General features: G+C 46.4%; 1 protein-coding gene across 1 annotated transcript; it reads right to left on the reverse strand.

Moving 5' to 3' along the window:
- Nucleotides 1-3,661: 3,661 nt before the first annotated feature.
- On the reverse strand, nucleotides 3,662-23,217 carry CILP2 (cartilage intermediate layer protein 2). The gene is made up of 8 exons (XM_029613810.1): nucleotides 23,002-23,217; nucleotides 15,076-15,345; nucleotides 14,288-14,476; nucleotides 12,825-12,983; nucleotides 12,041-12,355; nucleotides 11,232-11,340; nucleotides 7,842-7,999; nucleotides 3,662-6,468 (listed from the first exon to the last, which is right to left on the reverse strand). Exons 1-8 carry the CDS (start codon nucleotides 23,063-23,065, stop codon nucleotides 4,070-4,072), a joined length of 3,663 nt encoding a protein of 1,220 aa, XP_029469670.1. The 5' UTR covers nucleotides 23,066-23,217; the 3' UTR covers nucleotides 3,662-4,069.
- Nucleotides 23,218-24,041: the final 824 nt, after the last annotated feature.

Raw genomic sequence — 24,041 nt, forward strand, 5'->3', positions numbered from 1 at the left:
GCACAGGCCACTCTCCTGTGCGCGCAATACAGTAATTCAATTTATTTAAATTAGGCCCCGCGGTAAAAAGAGGCGCTAGGGACACTAGCGCATCCCTAGCGCCTCTTTTCGGACAGGAGCGGCGGCTGTTAGCGGGTTTGACAGCCGATGCTCAATTTTGCTGGTGTCGGTTCTCAAGCCCACTGACAGCCACGGGTTCGGAAACCGGATGCCGGCAAAATTGAGCGTCCGGTTTTCGACCCGTGAGCTGTGGGCCTATTTCAATTTTTTTTTTCTTACTTTTTTTTTAACTTTCGGGACCTCCAACTTAATATCGCCATGATATTAAGTCGGAGGGTGCACAGAAAAGCAGAAATTAGCACCTACCTTTGGGTAGGCGCTAATTTCTGAAAGTAAAATGTGCGGCTTGGCTGCACATTTTACTTACTGAATCGAGCGGGAATAACTAATAGGGCCATCAACATGCATTTGCATGTTGATGGCGCTGTTAGGTTCGGGGGGGTTGGACGTGCATTTTCGACGCGCTATTACCCCTTACTGAATAAGGGGTAAAGCTAGCGCATTGAAAACACGCGTCCAATCGCGGGTTAACAGTGCGCCGGAGCGCACTGTACTGTATCGGCCTGTTTGTGAGCTGGACCGGGGGTGGGGGCGTGAACTCAATAACTCAATAAAAGCTGAAAAGGAGGCACGGATTAAGTTGTATTAAATCAACCATTTATCTGGGCAGAGGAAGATGAGAAGGAACCAGAAAGTGCTCTCGTCCACTCAAAGCTGTGGCTCTCACCATACATCAGACTGGGGCTGTGATTACGGAAGGCGGCAGACACCAGTCCTGCTTATAGTAAATCATGTCCATCCATGCAGGAAGTGCACCACCCTGGCCTTCACAAAATGACTTCCAAATGATTTATCAACTCGTGTCTGAATTTTGTAATATTCCTTCTGGCTTAAATAAATGGTTAGGATCAGGCTACAAGTTCCTAACAATGTACTTGAGTGAGCGTACTGAGCTCCATATTCAATCACAGTCTGCATAACAGAATTAGCCAATGAACGTGGAGGTATATTCAATAGCCGGCTGTGGTAAAGTTCTCCAGATAACCTTATCCTGCCAACTTTAGACGATTCTGGTGCACCGATCAGACTTAGCCAGGGAAATTATCTGACTAACTCTGAATTTTGGAATTAGCCAGATAACTTATCTGCTTAACGTAACTCCTCCCCAAAACAACCCCAGAATGCCCCTAGGATATCTGGCTATAATTTAGCTGGCTAAGGGCTGGATTTACTAATATCGCCAGGCTCTTTGAATCCAGCAGTAACAGGGGGGGGGGGGGAGAACAGGGGGGGCGGTCCTGCGATAGCTGCCGGCTTCGCGCCAAATAACTACAAAGTCTTCATGGCGAAGTCTTCACGGCGTCAGCCCCGGTGCCACCCCGACTCCTCCTCTTCCGGGGCTGACTCCGCCCCAATCTTGGTATCGCGTGCAATCCGCTTGGAAAATGACCCCCTAAGGGTCCAAATGTTCATTTAGCTGGCTAACGTCTGAGTTGTCTGGCTGAATGCCTCTGAATAGGTACCTCAGTATTTCCTTTTGTGGTTGAGGACATTGAGGAGGCAGGGCAGGACGTTCTCCAACTCAATCCTTAAATGCAAGCTATAACTTCGGTTCTCCAATGTCCTTGGAGACGTCAATTCCTAGCAATGTAATCCTAGTTTCTGCTCCTCTTACTTTCATTGAGTTCTATATTCAGAGGCATTCAGGCAGATCACACAGAAGTTAACCAGCTAAAATGAATATTTGGGCACTCAGCTGGCTAAATTATAGGCAGATATTATTATCCAGCTAAAATGCCTCTGGATAACTTAGGGAGTTCCAAGGGTGTTTCGGGGAAGGAGTTATGTTTTCCAGAGAAGTTATCCAGCTAACTTGGATATTCAGTTAAGCTGGAAAACTTATCTGACTAAGTCTGGTTGTGCCGTAGCGCTGTCCTAAAGTTAACAGGAGAAAGTTATTTGGCTAACTTTTACATACAAAGTATATAAACAAATGAAGAAGAAATACTAACTCCTCTCAAACAATAACAATTCAATACAATATAGAGAGAGAAGAAACAATTAATATACATTCAATTAACAAATTCTCAATCCACAAGTTTGTATTGTTCATATATCACTAGTAAATTAATCGAAAATCCAGAAATCGCTAGGAACAATGTTCATAACATTTCTCTTAATTAGACAATTAAAAATAACCACATTAAAATTCACACCTCACATAAACTAAACATACCCTCCGCAATCATACTCATTGTTCTCACATCCACTCATATTCCCATTAAAAAATATCCTAACATATATAAACCTCTACATAATACACGGCAGCTCCCGAATACAAATTAAACTCCTTCACATTTATCTTTAAATCATATCTCATTAATTTCACTAGTTCGCTAACTGGTTTTTATAAACCTTCCAGTATATGCGGCATTCTCCAAACACTTGTATTTGCACTCCAACATAAACGGACAAAGGATCCCTCGGTTCATCTAAAATAGGCTTCTTCCGAGGGAATTATATCACAGCCGGAAAAGGTTCAGCCGTCTACTGGCAAAATCCCTGAATGGGAAATTTTTTATATTTCTTCCTGTAAGTCGCAATAGAATCAAATTTCAAATGGACCCAAATATTCAAACTAATCACATCATAATCCAGTGATCACCCAAGCACATCTCGTCAAGTTGCTGATTTGTTAGAGCTGGACGTTGTTTTGTTAGAGCTAGTATGGTGTATTAAACCAGCATCTTAACAGGATGGCTATTTTTAATTGTACAATTAAAAGAAATGTTATGAACTGCACATTGTATTTAGCGATTTCTGGATTTTCGACTAATGTACTAGTGATATATGAATAATACAAATGTGAGTATTAAGAATTTGTTAATTGAATATGTATTCATTGTTTCTCCTCTCTCTACATTGTATTGTAACTTTAACATAGCCAGCTTTATTCAATAGCACCAGCTACACTATTAAAAATACCTCCAAAGTTAACCAGATAAGTTTATCTGGCCAACTTTGCTACCCGGACTGTGTCTGAATATGCACTCATAGAAGCACAGTGGATAAGGCCCGCAGCTGCACCAGTCTACCAAGCAATCACAGCTCTTCCTCGCATTGTGGACCTCTCTATCCCTCCCACTACCACTAAGGTCCCTTTGTGTCTAGGTCATGCATACTTGAATTCTGCCAGTTTTGGCCCCCATAATCTCCACTAGACGTCTGGCCCAGGTGTCCACTACTTTTTCAGACTAGTATCTTTGCTACAGAGGTATCGGGTGATAGTGATGGTGAGTGGCAGTGGGCAGGTATGGGAGGGGCTGAAAGTCCGTCCCGTAGGTCCTATCACACAGGTGCTGAAAAACCAGCCCTCTCACCCTACAAACACATGTACTCTGTGTTGTAATGGGCTGCTGCAAGCTGAACTAGGACCATGGGAAACTCCAGACAGAGAAGGAGGAAAGCAAAACTAATTTTAGAAAAATCCCCGTACAGTATATTTTGCTCCCTTCGGTTAATGGAGAAATGGTACAGACAGACTAGAAAGATCTGCTTCCCCAGTCTATCAGCAGATAATAAGATATCAGAATGCTGCAAAGACAAAAAGGAACATTATCTGGATATTATATCATTAGCAACTACAAAAAGATATTTTCAAACCTCAAGTAAAAAAAAAAATAAATTGATAAACCTGAAAGTAACACTCCAATTTACATTGTATAACATTCTTTCATTGTACCTTCTTCAATTTTCAGCACCAATATTTAATTAGCTCAAAGTGAGTTTTTGGTCTTTTTAGGTGATTTCACATACTTCTCTGTTTCCCCCTGGGGCTGCTCGGAGGGTACATGGTGGCAGAGTCATTTTTCTGTTAAATAAGATAGCCTGCTGGAGTAGAGTCTGGCTCTTGGCACAATGCTGCGATTATATTCTAGAACAAAGGACAACGTTGCATAACCTTCAGTTTCAGTTGGAGCAGAATGTTCTTTTCCATTTAGTTGGCAGATTATTGCTGGGATGGAGGGCGCAGGAGGCCTACCCTTCTTCGGATGCTGGTAGTTCTCCTGGCCTGGCTTGGGAACCTGCTGCTCAGTCCAGCAGGATAGGGCACCACTTGGGAAGGACCCTGCAGCTGCTCATTCTCCCTCATCCCACGCTGGATCTCTGATAGGGTCGCACCAGGGGAGGTGAGCAGGCGCTGGAAGAAGCTCTGACGTGTTATAGCCTTTTCCTGGCAAGTGAAAGTCAGGGCTGTTCCCACATCGGACTTCATCTCCCTGGAGAAGCCGTCAGAGGTGCCGTCAAAGCACCTTCCAATGGCAATCTCCTTGGCCAGCCGTGGATTCTGGTCAGTGACTGTGTAGATCCCATAGTTATGGCCCAGTGGGTCTACAGGGGCAAGCATACTGAAGACAGAGGTGTCATTATATTCAGTCAGTGGAGGGTGCCTGATCAGGTACTCTCGTAAGAAGGGATTTATTGCAGTGCGACGGCAACTACCTTGTGGCATGATTGTCACGACGGTGCGGTCAACCAAAGCCTGATCAAAAAGCATTCCACTACACTTAAACTCTACGCAGGCAGCAGAGCTATTGTAGAGGTTCATGTCCCGAACACTACGTATATCTCGTAATCCATAGAGCCTACCTTTGGTCCTGGGGTGGGTTCCGCCAACATTTTGGGACCTCACTATGTATTCTAGTGGCCCATTGAGCTTCACTTTAATAAAGCAGGCTCTAAACTCTTGAGGGTTGGGCCACCAGGAAAGATAATCTCCAGTCCATGAGGTCAAATCACTTTCTTGGAAGGGTACCACATTATATTCATAGTTGTCCACTTCAACTCGGTAGAAACGGAAGTGGTTGGCTGAGACAGGTGCCTCCTCACAGCCTCTAAGATTCCTGTAAGCATAGATGGGGCCATTGGTTTCATCAATGTTATTGGGATTAGGTTTGGCTAAGTTAACCTTAAAGGCAGTTTTCTTGATGCTAGAATCTTCATGGTCAGTTCTTCTATAGCCCAGCTTATTCAGGTATGGCTGAGAAACTCCAACAACATTGGGGTTTAGCTTAGGACTGGAAGGTGCTGCCTCTAGCTCCTCTCCTCCAAGAGTGGCAGTTACATAGGCTGTGTAAGCATCAGCTCTTTGTTCATCACAAAAAGCAGGCAGGCAAGCTCCATTGGGTCCAGTTATGACACTGTCAAACCTGCCCCAGGCTCGAGGGTTGGAAGAGTAGCCAGCCATTGGCTCAAGGTTAATAAGACTAATGACCACTCCTTCCATCTGCTCATTAGGGATGAACTTCTCATTCATGTAAGCCCGGACTTTGACAAAACAGCGTCGATATTCAGGCACATCCAAATTGAATAGGCGCCTCTCACGAATCTGTAGATTGCCAATCAGGAAAGTCCTTTCCTCACGCTTCTTTCGTTTGGTTTTCTGGTACTGAAACGCACTCTCCTCCTCCCAGATACCTGTCTCTGGGTTCAAAGACCAAAGTTTCATCTTCTGGATATGCTCAGGCATTTTGATCTGTTCTGCATCCATGTGGACTTCTACCTGGCCTGTCTGAAGGATGTCATTGGAAGCTTCTTCTCTGAAGTCCACGGAGAACATGCCATATGTCCTCAGAGGGACCAAATCTCCTTCAGAGTTGACAAAATTAAGATCACTGGGAGCAGCAGCTGCTGTGCTAATATTCCTGGGATCCAGGAATGTGACACTAGCTTTGACTGTCCCATTGTACATCTCGCCATTGGCTTTGATGAAGGAATTTGGTGGGATGACAATCTCTCCAATGGGATTTTCCCCTTCAGTTTCTCCCAGAATGATGGTATTAATCTCCTTGGAATCCAGGTCAATGGGTTCTTTTTTCCTCATCACCTTGACATCATGATAGACTGAGCCTCCCTTCTGGTCAAAGGGAAAGACTTTGATGGTGTCCACAAATTTTTGGAGTCGGTCCACAAATTTCACCACCAGTCTTTTGGTATTTGATGGTACCTCAATAGTGAATGTCCCCTTGTATCCTGTGAAACCAACCTGCTCTTTGCCAATGAAAATCTCTCCAAACTGAAGGGGTTCTCCATTGTCCACTGCTACCACTCGGCCACGGATCAGCATTCTGGGCTTGATGCACTTAGCACATCCACATTCAGTCACAACTTTGACTGGGAGAGTGTATCCCAGACACTTCACCTCTTGGATCTCCATGCGCTTGACCCCACAGCAGTGGTTTATGCTGTCCTTGCACTGGATGTCAGATTTCACCTTCCCTGCACATCTGCTGTTGGGGCACTTGCCTACATTGTAGTAGTAGGAACGTGTGGAGGCTTGAAAGCACTCAGTGGGCATTTTTATTTGATGCTCCTGGGGTCTGCTGTCACAGACTGACTGTCCTTTGCCTAGAGACAAACAAAGGAATGAAATTACCCAATGAACTGGAAATAAAGGATGGACTGGAGATGATCCCAAATTCCAGAATACTCATCCCTACATTCATGAAAGATTCTGAGTGGACACAGCATGCTGCTAAAGTACCATTTGTGAGATGGGCTTTCTCTATACAAGTATCAACTTTGGTACAGGTACAGGATCTGAGAAACAATGCTTACAATCAATCTAAGAGAGCGTTCTCTTCCAGCCTGTGTGAGTGCAAAGCATTGTAGACATCATGATGAGGACTCCTCTGAGTGTAATTTAAAAGTTCCTTTGCCAATGAGTGGGAGGAAAGCTCTTGGAAATAGGACCCTACGTGGTTTATTAGCATTTCAGTACGGAGGATCCTCACTACACTTCCACATTCCGGGGTGAATACGCAAAGCAATTTACATGCATAAAACTGGGTTTTATTCACTGATAAAATAGCAGTGGACATAAAAATATACATGTAGCCCGGATTTGCATGTACTTTTATGTGACCTGCCTACGGTAGTCAAAATAAGTTAGACCTGCTCAATAGCAGGTCTGAACTTAGCCAGACATGAGTTATCTGGCTTAAGTGGCAATTTTTATGGGGATATTCAGCTGTTTAGCCAGGCTGTTGAATATCCAATGTAAATTAGCCAGATAAGTCTTATCTGGCAAACTTACACTGCCAGATAACTCTTTGGGTCCTACATGTATACTGTTTGATTTTAAAATGCATTCACATAAATTACAGTGCACAAGTAACATCTTCCAAAGAGCAGGTATAACTTTGTGGGATATAATGTGTGCACAATACTGAGCCAAATACCTGAGAAGTTTTAAAGCAAATTTATCCGTGTGAGTTTTCTGTGAAAGTGCTTGGTAAAGTCTGCAGGCACGTAATGTTATCTGGGCTGTTGAAAATTATGTTCTATGAAATTAAATTGAAAGTAATTAGGTGACTGCATGCTTCAGTTACACTTTCAGCTGAATGCCACGTACATGGAAAGAAACAAAACCAGCAGAAAGTAAAATATTCCAGTGCTAAACAATCAAACACTTTCTGATGAATGGATTCTTCTTAGTCTCCATTAATATGTCCTGGTTTTCAATTTTTCCCCCATGCTGTTCATTTTAAAGCTTAGCAGAAACCTCAGCCACAATGGAGGCGGCAAAGTAGACCATTATAGGACATAAACACCCTGGGTACCAACAGAATCGGTTTGTAATCAAATGGAGCTCACCATTCATCATCTATGTTGCAAACTTTCACCATGTCAGGGAGACAAAGAATCGTCCCAATACAATCTTTAGGTGGCATTCAAGGATGACCTCCTGACTAGCAGTGACCCAGAAACATGTCACTCACCTACAACAGTGAGCTGGGCTGGTACGGATTTAATCACCCCAATGTCGCTGCTGGCTTTGCAATGATATGTCCCAGCGTGCAGCGGCTGCAGGTTTCGCAGAATCAAGCGATTATCATATTTATAGATCTTTCTGTCCAGGAGAGTGTCATTGTGGTACCTGTGCGGGAAGAGATGGGGAGCCCTGTCACACAGCAGGTAATAACTCATAGCACGAAGAACAGCAGGACAGCAGCTGCTTAATGCAAGAGTTCCTGATGTAATGAGTCTCCGAACACTGGTTTCCCAATGCACCTCATTCTTGCCCTGCTGCACCCTCCGCTATTCCAATACTGAGATTCTCACACAGCGCTTCCAGTGCATCTCATTCCTTCCCTGCAGCACCCCCCCCTGCTATTCCAATACTGAGACTCTCACACAGTGCTTCCAGTGCATCTCATTCCTTCCCTGCAGCACCCCCCCTGCTATTCCAATACTGAGACTCTCACACAGTGCTTCCAGTGCATCTCATTCCTTCCCTGCAGCACCCCCCCCAGTGCTATACCAATACTGAGACTCTCACATAGCGCTTCCAGTGCATCTCATTCCTTCCCTGCAGCACCCCCCCTGCTATTCCAATACTGAGACTCTCACACAGTGCTTCCAGTGCATCTCATTCCTTCCCTGCAGCACCCCCCCCAGTGCTATACCAATACTGAGACTCTCACACAGCGCTTCCAGTGCACCTCATTCCTTCCCTGCAGCACCCCCCCTGCTATTCCAATACTGAGACTCTCACACAGCACTTCCAGTGCACCTCATTCCTTCCCTGCAGCACCCCCCCTGCTATTCCAATACTGAGACTCTCACACAGCGCTTCCAGTGCACCTCATTCCTTCCCTGCAGCACCCCCCTGCTATTCCAATACTGAGACTCTCAAACAGCACTTCCAGTGCACCTCATTCCTTCCCTGCAGCACCCCCTGCTATTCCAATACTGAGACTCTCACACAGCACTTCCAGTGCACCTCATTCCTTCCCTGCAGCACCCCCCTGCTATTCCAATACTGAGACTCTCACACAGCACTTCCAGTGCACCTCATTCCTGCCCTGCAGCACCCCCCTGCTATTCCAATACTGAGACTCTCACACAGCACTTCCAGTGCACCTCATTCCTGCCCTGCAGCACCCTCTGCTAAGGGTGTGCACTACACATTTTTTGTTTTGTTTTACCTTTTTGTTTGTTTCTTCATTTAAAATGAAAGGAACAAACAAAATGAAAAGAAAAAAATGAACAAAATGAAATAAAACAATGATATTGAGTCTGAGATTCTCTCCCCTTCCCCCACCAACAATATATATTTTTTTAAATCCCAAGGTGCTCTCCACCTCTTCCCCCATCCTTCTGGCCCCCTCCAGGTCCCCTGCCCAGTATCTTACCCCATCCCTTGGATCCAAATCAGGCAGGAGGCAATCCCCAGTCGCTCCTGCCCTGCCGCTGCTATTTAGTGCAATGGCACTGGCAGCAATCCCAGGCTGGCACCAGTTTGAAAAACCAGCAGCGGCAGGAGCAACTGAGAGAACTGCGCGTCTGGAGCAGGCGAATGAGCTAAGATACTGAGGAGGGGGCAGAGAGGAGCACAGTATTTTTTATTTCATCAACATTGCATTTGTTTACCAGTTGGTTTTAAAAACACAAGTGGAAAACAAAAACAAGAAAAGTTGTTGAAATGTCCTGTTTCATTCCCAAGAAAAACACAGCCCTCCCTACCCTCTGCTAGCCCAGCACTGAGATCCCACACACAGTGCTACCAATGTACCTCATTCCTACTTTGCAGCAAGCAGGAGAAATACAGTCAGGAATAGTATCACAGTAAATGACAGCAGAAAAAGACCCAAGTGCTCTATCCAGTCTGCCCAACAGTTTTAAAAACCTTTTATTATTTGTAGTAACTGCCGCTCCATGTAGGTTACCCCTTATCTTCATTTCCATCCTTTAGCTACTAGGGTTCCTCTGTGCTTATCCCAAGCCCTTTTAAGAACATAAGAAGTTTCCATATTGGGTCAGACTGAGGGTCCATCAAGCCCAGGATCCTGTTTCCAACAGTGGCTAATGCAGGTCACAAGTACCTGGGAGGAACCCAAACAGTAAACAGATCCCATACTGCTATGGCTATTCTCTAGGTTAATAACAGTTTATGGACGTCTCCTCCAGGAACTTGACCAACCCTTTTTAAACCGCGCTGTGCTAACTTCCTTAACCACATTCTTCCAGCAATGAATTCCAAAGCTTAATTGTGTGTTAAGTGAAAAAAAAATTTCCTCTAATTTGTTTTGAATGTGCTACCTACTAACTTCATGGAATGTCTCCTAGTCTTTTTTATAAGTAACCGATTTACATTTACCCATTCTATTCCATTTATTATTTTATAGATCTTCATCATATCCCCTCTCAGCCGTCTCTTCTCCATGCTGAACAGCTCTAACCTCTTTAGTCTTTCCTCACAGGGCAACTGTTCCACCCCCTTTATCATTTAGGTTGCCCTTCTTTGTACCTTTTCCAATGCATCTATATCTTTTTTGAAATGCGGAAACTAGAACTGCTCACAGTACTCTACGTGCAGCCTCACTATGGAGTGATACAGAGGCATTATGACATTTGCCATTTTATTCTCCCTTCCTTTCCTAATAATTCCTAACATTCTATTTAATGGCAGCTGCAGACTGAGCTGAGGATTTCAAAATATTGACCATTACGACACCCAGATCCTTTTATTGGGTGATAACTCCTAACATGGAACCTAACATCATGTAACTACAGTGTGGGTTACTCTTCCCCATGTGCATCACTTTGCACTTGTCTACATTAAATTGCATCTGCCATTTGGATGCCCAATCTTCCAGTCTTGCGAGGTCCTCCTGTAATGTGTCACAGTCTGCTTGTGATTTAACTACTCTGAATAATATAGTGTCGTCTGCAAATGTGATCATCTCACTTGTCATTCCTCTTTCCAGATCATTTATAAATATATTGAAAAGCATCGGTCCCAACAGAGATCCCTGAGGCACTCCACTGTTTACCTTCTGCACTGAGAAAGCTGACCATTTAATCCTACTCTCTGCTTCCTATCTTTTAACCAGTTTGTAATCCACGAAAGGACATCGCCTCCTATCCCATGACTTTTTTATTTTCTCAGGAGCCTCTCGTGGGGCACTTTGTCAAATGCCTTCTGAATTCCATTACTATTCTTGTCTACCCCACCTCTTCCAGGAAGGAATTCCATGCATCCTCCACCCTTTCCATGAAGAAATATTTCCCCGGACATTGTTCCTGAGTCTGATCCCTTGGAGCTTCAGATCATGTCCCAATAACACTGCATTTCCAGGGCTAGCTCTCTGCATCCAGGATCTCACCAGTAATATTTGAATGGTACTGGGGTCCCCAGTGCATCGCAGCAGAAAGCCACTCGCTGTCCTTCCACCCGGACCCTCGAATCTGGGTGTTTCACCATATACGGTTTTTCTGGTAAAGAGAAAGAAATAAGACAGGTCATAATGTGGAACACCAAATGACCCTCAGGAGCCACTGGTCACAGTGAGGGGAAAGCTTGAATTTCCATTGCTTTGAAATGGAGTGATAGAAGGCAAAGCTTGGGGCACCTTATTATTATTTAAACCATCTCAACGATTAATAAGATTTGTACTAGACCTAGCCATAAGGTTACAATAGGAACATCCCATTGTATTTTCCAGATCAATCTTTTTCACCCCACCCGCCAGGTTCTGCCCTTCGCCTCCGACAAGCTGAGGACCTCTTCTGGTTTAGGTTGACTCTGAGTTGCTGAGGTTTGCCTTACCTACAGAAAGGGGAATCACTGCATTTCACTGATAGAGCAGTCATCATAACTGGTTTGCTGCAGCTAACTACACAGAGATGGACTGAGCTGGCCAATTGTCCTGAATTTGGAGGCCTAGTCCCTCGGGCATATTCTCGCACTGTCCTGCAAAAAATGCTAAATAAAAATATACATCTCTATATACATTCAGTCCAATGCCAGTTAACATGGCCTTATGAAATATCCCCATTCTCACTTCATGCCCCAACGTGATAACACCAATAACTGATTAGATAAATATATCAACAAACAAACAGATAAAGAAACAGTGAAAGAGACAGGGTTCTTTTTTTTATTGACTATTTGTCCATATAAGATCTCTCTCACCTACTCGTTGGAGGACAGCTTGGACCATGGAGGTCTTTGAGCCATTGACAACAGCTGGAAGTGTGGCTGGCACGTACTTCTCTAGCTGAACAGTGATGTTGGTTTTGCCATTGGCACAGATTCCCAACACACGGAATCCACCACTGCGGTCTGATGTGGTGAGGACATCCAGAGGCTTCTCCTGAAGCGCTACCTTGGCATTGGCAAGAGGTGTGCCCTCGACTGTTGAGACACTTCCCTCCAACACGTGGTCATCACAGGCGCAGCTGCCACAGTCCTTGTTAACATGGTCCATAGCACATGTTAACTGGCAAGCTGAAATGTACCAACATCAAGAGAACAATAGTATTAGTCACTATTGTGAAAAAGCAAGATGGCAATAGCTTCAGCTTTCTACTGGGTGCTCCTATAAATGGAGCGGACAAGGCAAATTCCCTTCTTTAAGACCTCATTTGGTTCCTGCTCTTGAATGCTAAATAAGTGTTAACATGGCCAGCAAAACTCTATCTGGGCTCAGACAATAAGAAACCCACCACCATGCCTTTCAGGTCCCTGGATAAAGTGGTTTGTCCATGAAACACTGTCCAGTGATTATCTGCATTGCAATGTCAGCACATCTGGCCCACTCACCGGAGCACACACGGACATGCATTTACATCTGGACCTTGACAATCTCATGATAATTATATAAGGCTTCTATATGTAACATTGATGTGTCCCTGGTTATTATACTGTAACTGCAGAGGGTCTGTGAATGCTGCAAGAACTGGCAGTGAAACCCTACCTGGACAAGGGGAACCAGCACACTTCTGGACTTCAACAGGTCGGCCCACACAGAGCGACTTCTTGGAGGACTTCTGACAGCTCCTCCGCCTGACCCTGCGCCCTCCACCACATGTCTTGGTACATGGGGTCCATGGTCCCCATTTGCCCCATTTTGCCTCTGCACAGGATTAAAAAAAAATGTGTATAACTGGGATGGATTATCTGCCATACCCTTCAGATTTCTTAAATACACCCAGATCAATGAAAGAAATCAGAGAGGGGATCTCATTATTTCTCCTGTATTCAGAGGACATAAAAATCTTTGGAGCCTTACGGAAATGAAGCTGCTCTCTTAACTCCAGAACGTACTGGGGTCATTAATGTTTGGGACATAAACTCTGAAATCTCTGCCCAAAACTGGTTCCCCTGTAAATTGATGAGGACTGCAGTATGGGCAGAGGTGGAATAGTTGAACTCCAAAGGACCCAACCCAGCACAGGATAATCCTGATTCCCAAACGTCTGGATTCTGGACCTTCTGTGCTGCCATTTTATAACGGTCAGGGGTGGGATACAGCCTTCTGGTTATGCAACTGTTCATTACTCTGTCGTATCATATTATGGAATTATCCCATCCTCTGTGCCAGAGGGGGCTGGGTGTGTCACATTCCCCTGACTCAGCAGCCAGTATGCAAAGTCCTTTTCCTCTGGATCAGCTTATTCAGTCTGAGCCCTTGGCGGATTTTGTTTGAGGCATGTGTTCACAATTGCAGAACGTGATTCACACGGCACCATGGGAAGACGTTACCATAGTCGTTGCCCAGCAAAAAAGATTATGTGCCAAAAGGAGCACCTTTCTGGTGCATGATTTCTCTCAAGAACTATGTGCCAATCCATGATGGTTAACTCAGGCTTTCACGAAGGCTAGGACAACTTACATGGAGCAGCCACGGTTGCAAGGCTAACATCAACAAGCATGAGATGGCTGGATGTTTCGGACAACAGCCTCACTAGTTTTGGGATTATTTCAATGCTTGGCCTAGGTGTTGGATTAACTATGGGACTTGTAAGAACCAAAGACCTGGAATAATATATCAGCAGAGGTGGTGAAGGGCAGCACTGTAATGGAAGTTAAGCATGGATGGAGACCCGTATAGTAGTGGCCAGTAGTAGGATAAGGATTGCAAAGCTGGGTAAAAAAACATGCAGCGAGGGGAGCTGGTGTTGGCCTACGTAAGGGATTTTATATGCTCATCCACTCAAAGTGGTAGAAATCCAGAGAGAAAGACAACTGGGGAAACTGGATGAGCCATCATCTGCTGTGTATGTTACTATGTTATACCAGCTCAAAAAGCTAAGTATTTCTTAGCGAACCCCCTAAAAAAAAAAATATAGGGGCAGAAAATTCCATCAGGTCCCTCAGGAACTTAAGCCTCATCATTCTCCAGCCTCCCGCCTTCCTAGCCTGGTCATGGGTGCGTACCTGTGCAGGACATTGTGGTGCACACTCTCCGTTCTGTTGCATGGCCTTCACACGTGGGATGCTGCCCTTCAGACGGTGGGTGGACATTGTTAATCTCACAGGAGCGCTGGCGTATCTGGGTCCCCATCTCCCCGCAGGCAGTTTGGGAGCAGGCACTCCAGCGTGACCAGTTTAACCATCGTAGCTGATCTGCAAAGGGTCCAGGCAAGTACTGAGGTTAGATCACTCCTCTGGGAATACGACAAGGCAAAGCTAATATCACCACAGGCAGGAACATGTGCTACAAGCTTAAGTCTAGCATAGGGAATTAGTTGTTGTCATAAAATACTCAAGGGTATTTTTTTTCAAAGGTTCGAGTTTTCCCAAGTTTTACATTGCGTAAAATATGCTTTTTTTTTTTTTTTCTATTCGACATTTTTTGGCACTCACTGTTTTTGTAAAATGGGCACTTTTTCTTTAACATTTCAGCAAGGGGACAGGAAGGGCTGGATCAGTTCTATGATCCCTTCATGGAAAAGTACATTTTGCATTACTAGAGAATAAAGACCATTCAAACTTAGGGGAAGTGAGTGAGGGAAGGGCTCAGCTCAGTGGTAGTGAGTGTGGAATTCATGAGGCACTAGCACTGGGGAGGGCTCAGCTTGGTGATAGTGAATGAGGGACCCAGGAAGCTATAGTACTGACAGTACTCAGGTTGCTGCAGGATACATGATACAATACTACTGAACAGTATGAGCACGGGATGCAGGAGGATGTAACCCTGGTAACTGGTACTGCATTTTACCTACCCAAGGGACACTGGAACCGGACATGATAGTTGGAGCATGTTACACCTTCAGGCTGCTCCTTGTTGATGCACCAAAATCCTTTCTCTGGGCTGTAGTGAACGACCTCTCCCGTTTCCTCAGGGGGCACCCATTCAGTGGTCCTTGCCTCTATGGCAATGGGACGGGCGCACAAGCGTTCCCGGTAATAGAAGCGGATTGCCTCCAAACTCTCATAGTCCCCATCGCCCCCAGGATGATCCACGTTAAACCAGGATGTCCATTCTGATGCACCTGGGGAGGAGAAGATCAAAGACTTACCTCGTGAAAATGCAACAGCTGGAAACGTCACGGTGAAGCTCCCATTCCAGAAGTGCAGAGTTTATTTATTTATTTAAAATTATTTCCCACACATTCCAAAGATCAAGGCTGTCTGCAAACTTGAATACATACATAAAATAGGTGATTTACATATACAATATATACATATAAGTTATACAAGACCATGTGCTTCAATGACTTTATGCATTTTCTGTTTTCTAGAATAAGTAAGTCTTTTTAGATGTTAAGCTTTTAAAGCTGTAAATTTTTTTAAATGGCCATGTTTTAAGATCTTTTCTAAATTTTTTCATGTCTATCGTATTTCTCAAATATTCTGGCACAGAATTCCAGATTATGGGACCAGCGACTGAAAAGGCCACGATTTCTCATTTCCCACAGATGGGTTGGGTGGATTCTTGGTATGGTTAATAGACCCTTATTCACAGATCTTAGAGCGCACTGTGCTATGTGCAGATGAAGGGCTGCACCCATCCAATGTGCATTGATCCCCGTAATTATCTTATACAGAATTAATAACATTTTGTACTGCATTCTAAATTGAATTGGGAGCCAATGCAAAGTGGACAGTATTGGCTCCCGATGTGATCGTATATTGAGTGTCCAGTAAGTATGCATGCAGCTGAGTTTTTTGAGTTGTTGGAGTGCTCTCAATCAGGCTGATACAGCCTCGGCCGAGCGCACCGTTTAGCCCCCTTTTGGCCGCACGTTTTTGACGTGCTATTATTACCCCTTATACTGTAAGCGCGTGGAAAACAAATGGCCAACACCCCCGAAACTAATAGCACTCATCACATGCAAATGCATGTTGATGAGCCTATTAATTAGTCACCCGCAATACAGAAAGTAAAATGTGCCGCCAAGCCACACATTTTAATCTCAGAAATTAACGTCTGCCAGACGGCACCGGGCAAGTGTACAGAAAAGCAGAAAAAACTGCTTTTCTGTACACCCTCCGACTTAATTTCATAGCGAGATTAAGTCGGAGGCCCCAAAAATTAAAAAAAAAAAAGGGTTGGAAAACAGACGCTCAATTTTGCCAGCGTCCGTTTTCTGAACCCGTGACTGTCAGCGGGTTTGACAACCGATGCCGGTAAAATTAAGCGTCGGCTGTCAAACCCGCTAACAGCCACCGCTTCCGCCAATAAGGAGGCGCTAGGGACGCGCTAGTGTCCCTAGCGCCTCCTAATTAGCGCGAACCCTAATTTAAATAAAGAATCGCGTGCCCAGGAGAGTGGCCTGGGTGCGCGTCGGGAGAGCGGGCGCTCGCCTCGGAGCGCCCGCTCTCCCGGGGACTTTATTAAACGGGCCTGAGTGTGCTTCCAGGTAAGAGTGAATTACAGTAGTCTATACTTGTGAAATAAGTGTTTGAAGAACTGTGTGGAATTTTTTTAGTTCTAAGAGCGGTTTTAATCTTTTTAGTATGCGCAGTTTGTAATCCCCTGTTTTAATTATTATTATTATTTTTTTTTTTATTTAAACATTTTTATATACCGGCATTCGTTGTGGACATCATGTCGGTTTACAGTAAACAAATTAGGTTTAGATTTTTAATGTGTTATCTCCTAGTTAAGCAGCTGTCTGATATCATTCAGTTAAAGAATGGCCTTCACTGGGGGCAGATGTGACCCCAGTCTCTAGATTCTGCTCCACAAGAGCGAGAGCTCTTGAAGTCCCGTTTACACATTCTTACTCTTTGGGTTTGTTTTCACTCGAGTTCTCATTTAAGATCAATGTCAAACAATGTTTTTATTTTCTGTACTGTGCTCCTGCTGGTTTTGGAAGAGCAAAATTAAAAAAGCCACCCCCTCTGCAGCTCATCTCCCCGGTCCTGCCCAACATTTGCTCAAATGTTTAGCAGATCCTCATTCCTAGGGCATGATGCCTGCTTTACCATATCTGTGCCAGTAGGTGGTGCTGCAATCAAAGGCTGGAAATAATCTAATCGAACGTAATCTAATCTAATCCATTATATTAACAGAGCACCAGAACAGATGAGTTCTGACATTCCTACTGATTTCCCTAAGAAAATCTGAATTCTAAATCCATGCCCAAAATGGGGAAAACCCAGCAATGGACCAATCTGCATGGGCAGTGAAAACATTTGCTGTTCAGAATGTTACTGGAAAATGAATCCTTATCATGGTAACATAGTAAACGTGGCAGATAAAGACCAAAATGGTTCATCTAGTCTGCCCAGCAAGATGCTAAGGATTGTTGCTGCTCTGTGCAGGTTACCCCCTTGCCTTCTGTTTAGGGTTGTAACTGCCACTCCATGCAGGTTACCCCCTTGCCTTCTGTTTAGAGTGGTAACTGCCACTCCGTGCAGGTTACTCCCTTACCTTCTGTTTAGGGTTGTAACTGCCACTCCGTGCAGGTTACCCCCTTGCCTTCTGTTTAGGGTTGTAACTGCCACTCCGTGCAGGTTACCCCCTTACCTTCTGTTTAGGGTTGTAACTGCCACTCCGTGCAGGTTACCCCCTTGCCTTCTGTTTAGGGTTGTAACTGCCACTCCGTGCAGGTTACCCCCTTGCCTTCTGTTTAGGGTTGTAACTGCCACTCCGTGCAGGTTACCCCCTTGCCTTCTGTTTAGAGTGGTAACTGCCACTCCGTGCAGGTTACCCCCTTGCCTTCTGTATAGAGTGGTAACTGCCACTCCGTGCAGGTTACTCCCTTACCTTCTGTTTAGGGTTGTAACTGCCACTCCGTGCAGGTTACCCCCTTGCCTTCTGTTTAGGGTTGTAACTGCCACTCCGTGCAGGTTACCCCCTTGCCTTCTGTTTAGGGTTGTAACTGCCACTCCGTGCAGGTTACCCCCTTGCCTTCTGTTTAGGGTTGTAACTGCCACTCCGTGCAGGTTACCCCCTTGCCTTCTGTTTAGGGTTGTAACTGCCACTCCGTGCAGGTTACCCCCTTGCCTTCTGTTTAGGGTTGTAACTGCCACTCCGTGCAGGTTACCCCCTTGCCTTCTGTTTAGAGTGGTAACTGCCACTCCGTGCAGGTTACCCCCTTGCCTTCTGTTTAGAGTGGTAACTGCCACTCCGTGCAGGTTACTCCCTTGCCTTCTGTATAGGGTTGTAACTGCCACTCCGTGCAGGTTACTCCCTTACCTTCTGTTTAGGGTTGTAACTGCCACTCCATGCAGGTTACCCCCTTGCCTTCTGTTTAGGGTTGTAACTGCCACTCCGTGCAGGTTACCCCCTTGCCTTCTGTTTAGGGTTGTAACTGCCACTCCGTGCAGGTTACCCCCTTGCCTTCTGTTTAGGGTTGTAACTGCCACTCTGTGCAGGTTACCCCCTTGCCTTCTGTTTAGGGTTGTAACTGCCACTCCGTGCAGGTTACCCCCTTGCCTTCTGTTTAGAGTGGTAACTGCCACTCCATGCAGGTTACTCCCTTGCCTTCTGTATAGGGTTGTAACTGCCACTCCGTGCAGGTTACTCCCTTACCTTCTGTTTAGGGTTGTAACTGCCACTCCGTGCAGGTTACCCCCTTGCCTTCTGTTTAGGGTTGTAACTGCCACTCCGTGCAGGTTACCCCCTTGCCTTCTGTTTAGGCTTGTAACTGCCACTCCGTGCAGGTTACCCCCTTGCCTTCTGTTTAGGGTTGTAACTGCCACTCCGTGCAGGTTACTCCCTTACCTTCTGTTTAGGGTTGTAACTGCCACTCCGTGCAGGTTACCTCCTTGCCTTCTGTTTAGGGTTGTAACTGCCACTCCGTGCAGGTTACCCCCTTACCTTCTGTTTAGGGTTGTAACTGCCACTCCGTGCAGGTTACCCCCTTGCCTTCTGTTTAGAGTGGTAACTACCACTTCATGCAGGTTATGCTATTACTTCATTATCTCCCTCTTGCCACTAGGGATCTTCTGTGTTTATCCCATGCCTGTAATCATATTGTCCCATCTCTCATGTCATATGTCTTTTAATGCAGATCGTGCGTCATTTTGGTTGGCCACCTCTGGCTGCTTCCTTTTTTGAGATACAGCTTCTAGACCTGAACAAAGTACTGTAAGGGAGGTCTCACCACTGACCTCTACAGGGGCAGTATCACCTCCTTTCTCCTGCTGGTTATGCCTCTCTCTGTGTGGCCCAGCACTATTCTGGCCTTCTCACATTGGTTTGCTACTTTCAGATCAGTAGACACTGTTCCCCTGAGGTCTCTCTCCTGGTCCAATCTCTTCCCCCGCCCATCACTTATGGCTTCCTTGGATTTCTGCACCAACAAACGCATGACTCTGCACTTTTTGGCATTGAATCCCAGCTGCCAAACCTTTGTCTACTGCTCAAGCTTTCTTAGATCAGGTCTCATTCTCTCTACACCTTCAGGGGTGTCCAACTCTTTTGCAGATCTTACTGCCATCTACAAAAAAAAAAAAAAAATGTCCTTCTAACCTCTCCACAATATTGCAATGTCCCAGGTAACTTTCCATCTAATACTGAGAGACAAACCCCTCATTTTAGGAATGATTCCGAAGTCTGCTACCCTCTGTCCTGTTAGGAAGTGAATCCGATTTTCCTGTACACTTTGACGAATCTTTCATCTTTCACTAGTTTATTCAGTTCAGCTGCAGATGAATCCTTTATTCCTGGACACAGATGGCTTTGGCATGCAGCTGCCCTCTGATTGGCTGCTTCTGCCCTATAGGCTTGCAGGGTTCTAAATGACTTCATTCATGAAAAGGTTTGGAAGGGGGAACGCGTTCTGTTTGACTTTCCCCAGTGAAAAAATGCTGTGACAGAAGGGAACCTTTAGAACGGGGGGAATGTGAAGCTTGGTTTATCTTTGGCCAAGAGAGAGAGAGAGACGGTCTATTAAAGAAGAAACATTGGCAGAAGAGGGATAAGCTCTGGGTGTGGGCACTGAGCACATTGGACTGAATGAATCATGTCTCTCCAGCATGCTAGGAAAAACCAGCAACAGAGTGACCATCCAGGTCCATGGGAACAGGTAAAAGGGGAGAAGTCTGAGCCAGTTGTGGCTACATCCCAGGCTCTGGATTTGCCCAATAAAAAACAGGAGTGCGCCTCCATGTATGCGACAGGGTAGAACCAGGACTAGCTCAGGCAGGAGGCTGCGTGTGATCCTCCCAGATAATTTATACACACCCAGCAGCATTCTTCGTTAGAAGAAATCACAGTCCCAGGGTACAGCCTGGTGGCTCTGTGGAAGCGCTGTGGGTTCAGTTCGTGCCTTAGTAGGTCCTTCTGCACCACAGGCTGGGGCCACTGGGGAGCTGGTGCTTATGGCCCCTGGGGAAGTGAGGGAGGAGAGACCCAGTCATCATAAAATGGTGAAACCTAGTGACCAGATTTAGGGCCCTTGAGCGCAGGAGCCTGGTTTGTGCCCCCGCCCCCCCTCCCCCTCCCCCGGCTGTAACTGCATTCAATGAGCTGGGATAGAATATGAAATACTTGGGAAATTCCTACTGAAGACTCAAGGTACCAGATCCCAGCCCTGGTTCTGACTGAGCTGGAAGCCCAAAAGAGCAAGAGGAAGCTGCCCTGGACCTCTCCACCCCCCCCCCCCCCCTACAGAAAAAAAGACCAAAAGTCCTACTCAGAGCCCCAGCATCCTAAACTCCTTAGCAGAATCGAGGATGCTATGCGTGTTGACGTTGGAGTCCTGGAACCTGGCGCTGCCCAGATCCATCTTCCTCCGGCCCAGTTCAGGAAGTCCAAACTCCTTGGCAGGCTTCTGTTCAAACTGCAGCATTGGGGAAAGAGTTCAAGTCCCTCCAGCTCCCCAAACTTTCCATTCCCCAGCCTGAATTCCTGGGCAGCCGGAGGAAGCTGGCAACTCCTGAGGGAGTCTCGGGAACACATTGCTCAGAGCCTACCCGGCTTCCACTTAACCCTGAAGTGACTGACCCAATGTTTTCTCTCAAAATAGGAAAAGTTCCTGTTCCCTTCATGAAATATTCCGGTAGGAAAGAATTACTCCTGTGTCACCTGTTACAGCTGTCAGGGTGGCACTCAAGAGTCCTGCCCACCCTGTTCTCCGGGCCGGATTTAAGAGTTTGGTGTCCATGGGCCGGGCTGGAGGGTGGGAGACCCTGGTGATTGGAAAGTGGGGGATACCTGTGTTGCCTGTGCCTAAATCTGGCCCTGACTGTGCTAGTGCAGGTTCGGCACTGTACCAGGATAAAGTTCCCCTATAAGGCTGAGGCAGGCACCAGTCTCTAATGGATCCTTCATTACTGGGAGTGGGGATCCTCTCTTCCCTGTAATAGGTGAAGAGGGGTCCTTGACTATTGCAGGGAGATAACAGGATGACTCCCTCAGTATATGAGTTGGGTGGGGCTCCTTCAGTACTACAGTCCGAAAGGTGCTTTATAAATAACAGGAATACGGTTGGGTTTCGTATATGCAGAAAAAGCCTGGAACTCATCAGGGATCCTGAAAATATTTTCCACATTAAGGAATTCAAATCATTATAGCTGTTATTCGCAGATCTTGTAATTTAGCCACGTGCCTTCAAATTGCCCACAGGCGTTATACAAGCTGCATTTTAATAGTTCTGCGTGTGGAGTTCATCGAGTACAACTTCTGGCAAAGAGGTTCCCCACCCTTCCCAAAATCCTCACCTGCGAAATCCCCCAACTCTGCTCTGAAGAGGGGTGGGGGAGGGGATAGGTCTCTTTGCAAAAAAAAAAAAAAAAAATCATTTATTCCGTCTGGACTCTTATAAGCATAAGAAGTGCAGTCAGACATAATACACTTAAGGGAAGCTCCATCCGACTAAATGAATCTTCGGGAAGTAGAGGATAAAAGGTAGCAGCCTCCAAGTCCCCTGACGCTCGTGCAGTGCGACTGAAAGGCTCTAGTGCTACAACCAACCCCTATCGAAACGCAGCTTTCTCCACAAGAGGTAGGTTTCACCCTTTGGGTTTCTTTTCTAAATAAAATATTTGCTGGCAGGTTACAGGGCAGTGAAACCTGTCCCTGGAAACCTGACTGCTAATCCCAACAGAATCTTTTTCCCTTCTAGATGTTCCCTCCTTAATAAGAAAATGACATTTCCTAAGAACGAACACCTTGCTCGTGGCTGCACAACTTTCCCTGTCTGCTATTCTGAGCCCCATGCACCACATCCCTGGGCCCATCAAGAGCCCACCCGATGCACTTTACAATCATTCAGAAATCTGGAGCCAAAATACAGAATGAAATGCACGGCATCGCGCATCCATTGCACATGGGAGGAGCGGAGACCTCACCAACCATGCAGTTTCTATAATTTGTAAAACTTATGCCCAAAGATGCAAATTGTAGAAATGTTTCCAAATTAGTTTTTTTTTTTTCTGAAGAGGCGATTTCTCTCCCACACTTTTCGCCCCCCCCCCCCCAAATCCGACTAATTAATCATAGCAGCAGTGCAGGTGGTCCCTGCCAAGCCCGGCTTCCTCGGCTTTTAAATTGCTTTCTTTCGCGGTGCTGGACTCCCCTCCCCCCCCCCCCCCCCCCCCCCAAGGGTCACTGAACGCTGCTACTCAGCCGGGGCAGTGAGGACACCTGTCCGCTTCGTGGCCACGGCACGGCTGACTCGGCCCCCGCTGTCCGCAATACGCAGGTAGCAGGCTGGGGCGGATCCTCCCCCCCCCCCTCCCGGGGGCCTTACCTCGGGCCGTGGCGATGCTCAGCGCGAGCAGGAGCCCCCCGAGAGCGCCCCGGCCGGGCTGCATCCTCCCCTCCTCCGGATCCGCCGCAGGCCGCCTCCCCGCTCGGAATCTGCAGCGCGGGCTCCTTGCGCGCCCTTCTATATAGGCGCCCGGCCCCGCTTCAGTGGTTTCTGAATTTGGGAGCTGCAGATCATCTCCCCCTGAAAAGGAGAGGGCAAGACAAGGTGGGGGGAGGGAGGGATGGGGAGGAGAGGAGCCTCCCGCCTGCGTTTCCTATGGGCTTGGCAGGAGCTCAGTGAAGCCCAAGCCCATTCCTCCCTCACCCACTACAACCCGTAATTTCACTTCTTTTGCACGGCCTCTCCCCGCCCCCCTTTTTTTTTGGGACTGCAGATGCGCCGTATAAAGGGGCAGCCGCGGACCCGCTAAGGAGTCGGCACCCTTAGTTGGAAAGGTGCGAGGGGAGGACGGTGCAAGCCTGAGAGAACAAACGCACCTCTGCTCCGAGCACCTGCCTAGGGATCCCCCTCCCCGAAAGATGCCTCTCGCTGTCAGTGTCCTGGAGACTTGGGAACTATGAATTAATAGTGAATTAATAGTGCTACTATCCTTTCCCCCAGGGAAAGCTGCTGCCCTACTGAACACAAATCTTACAGCCATTGGGATCATTATGGGGGAGGGGGGAGGTGGTGTCCTTTCCCATTTCTTTTCTAGTCTTTTATTTATTTAGTATTCAACATGTATTACTCCTTTTTATCAAAGTAGTTGCATGAGTGCACTGTTCCCTACGGTAAATAGGAGAACTGAAGATGTCCAACGCGTGGCGCTGCCTCCTATACAGACAGAGCTTCTCGTACGATCTCTCAGTGCCTCTCTCTTTCCCCTTGGGTTCATCTCGTACGATCTCTCAGTGCCTCTCTCTTTCCCCTTGGGTTCATCTCGTACGATCTCTCAGTGCCTCTCTCTTTCCCCTTGGGTTCATCTCTTTCGCTGCAGTCTGGGGTTTCAGCTCCCTGGGACTCGGTGCTGTCTGCTAAAA

Source organism: Rhinatrema bivittatum, chromosome 8 (assembly GCF_901001135.1).
Source record: "Rhinatrema bivittatum chromosome 8, aRhiBiv1.1, whole genome shotgun sequence".
Lineage (NCBI taxonomy): Eukaryota > Metazoa > Chordata > Amphibia > Gymnophiona > Rhinatrematidae > Rhinatrema > Rhinatrema bivittatum.

Excerpts from the sequence above, each read along its gene's own strand:
- CILP2 (XM_029613810.1), bottom strand. The coding sequence starts at position 23,065 with ATGCAGCCCGGCCGGGGCGCTCTCGGGGGGCTCCTGCTCGCGCTGAGC. Across the intron at positions 12,984-14,287 it reads CACCACAATGTCCTGCACAG|AGGCAAAATGGGGCAAATGG; the intron begins GTACGCACCCAT and ends AATCCTGTGCAG. Across the intron at positions 11,341-12,040 it reads AGCTGTCCTCCAACGAGTAG|AAAAACCGTATATGGTGAAA; the intron begins GTGAGAGAGATC and ends TCTCTTTACCAG.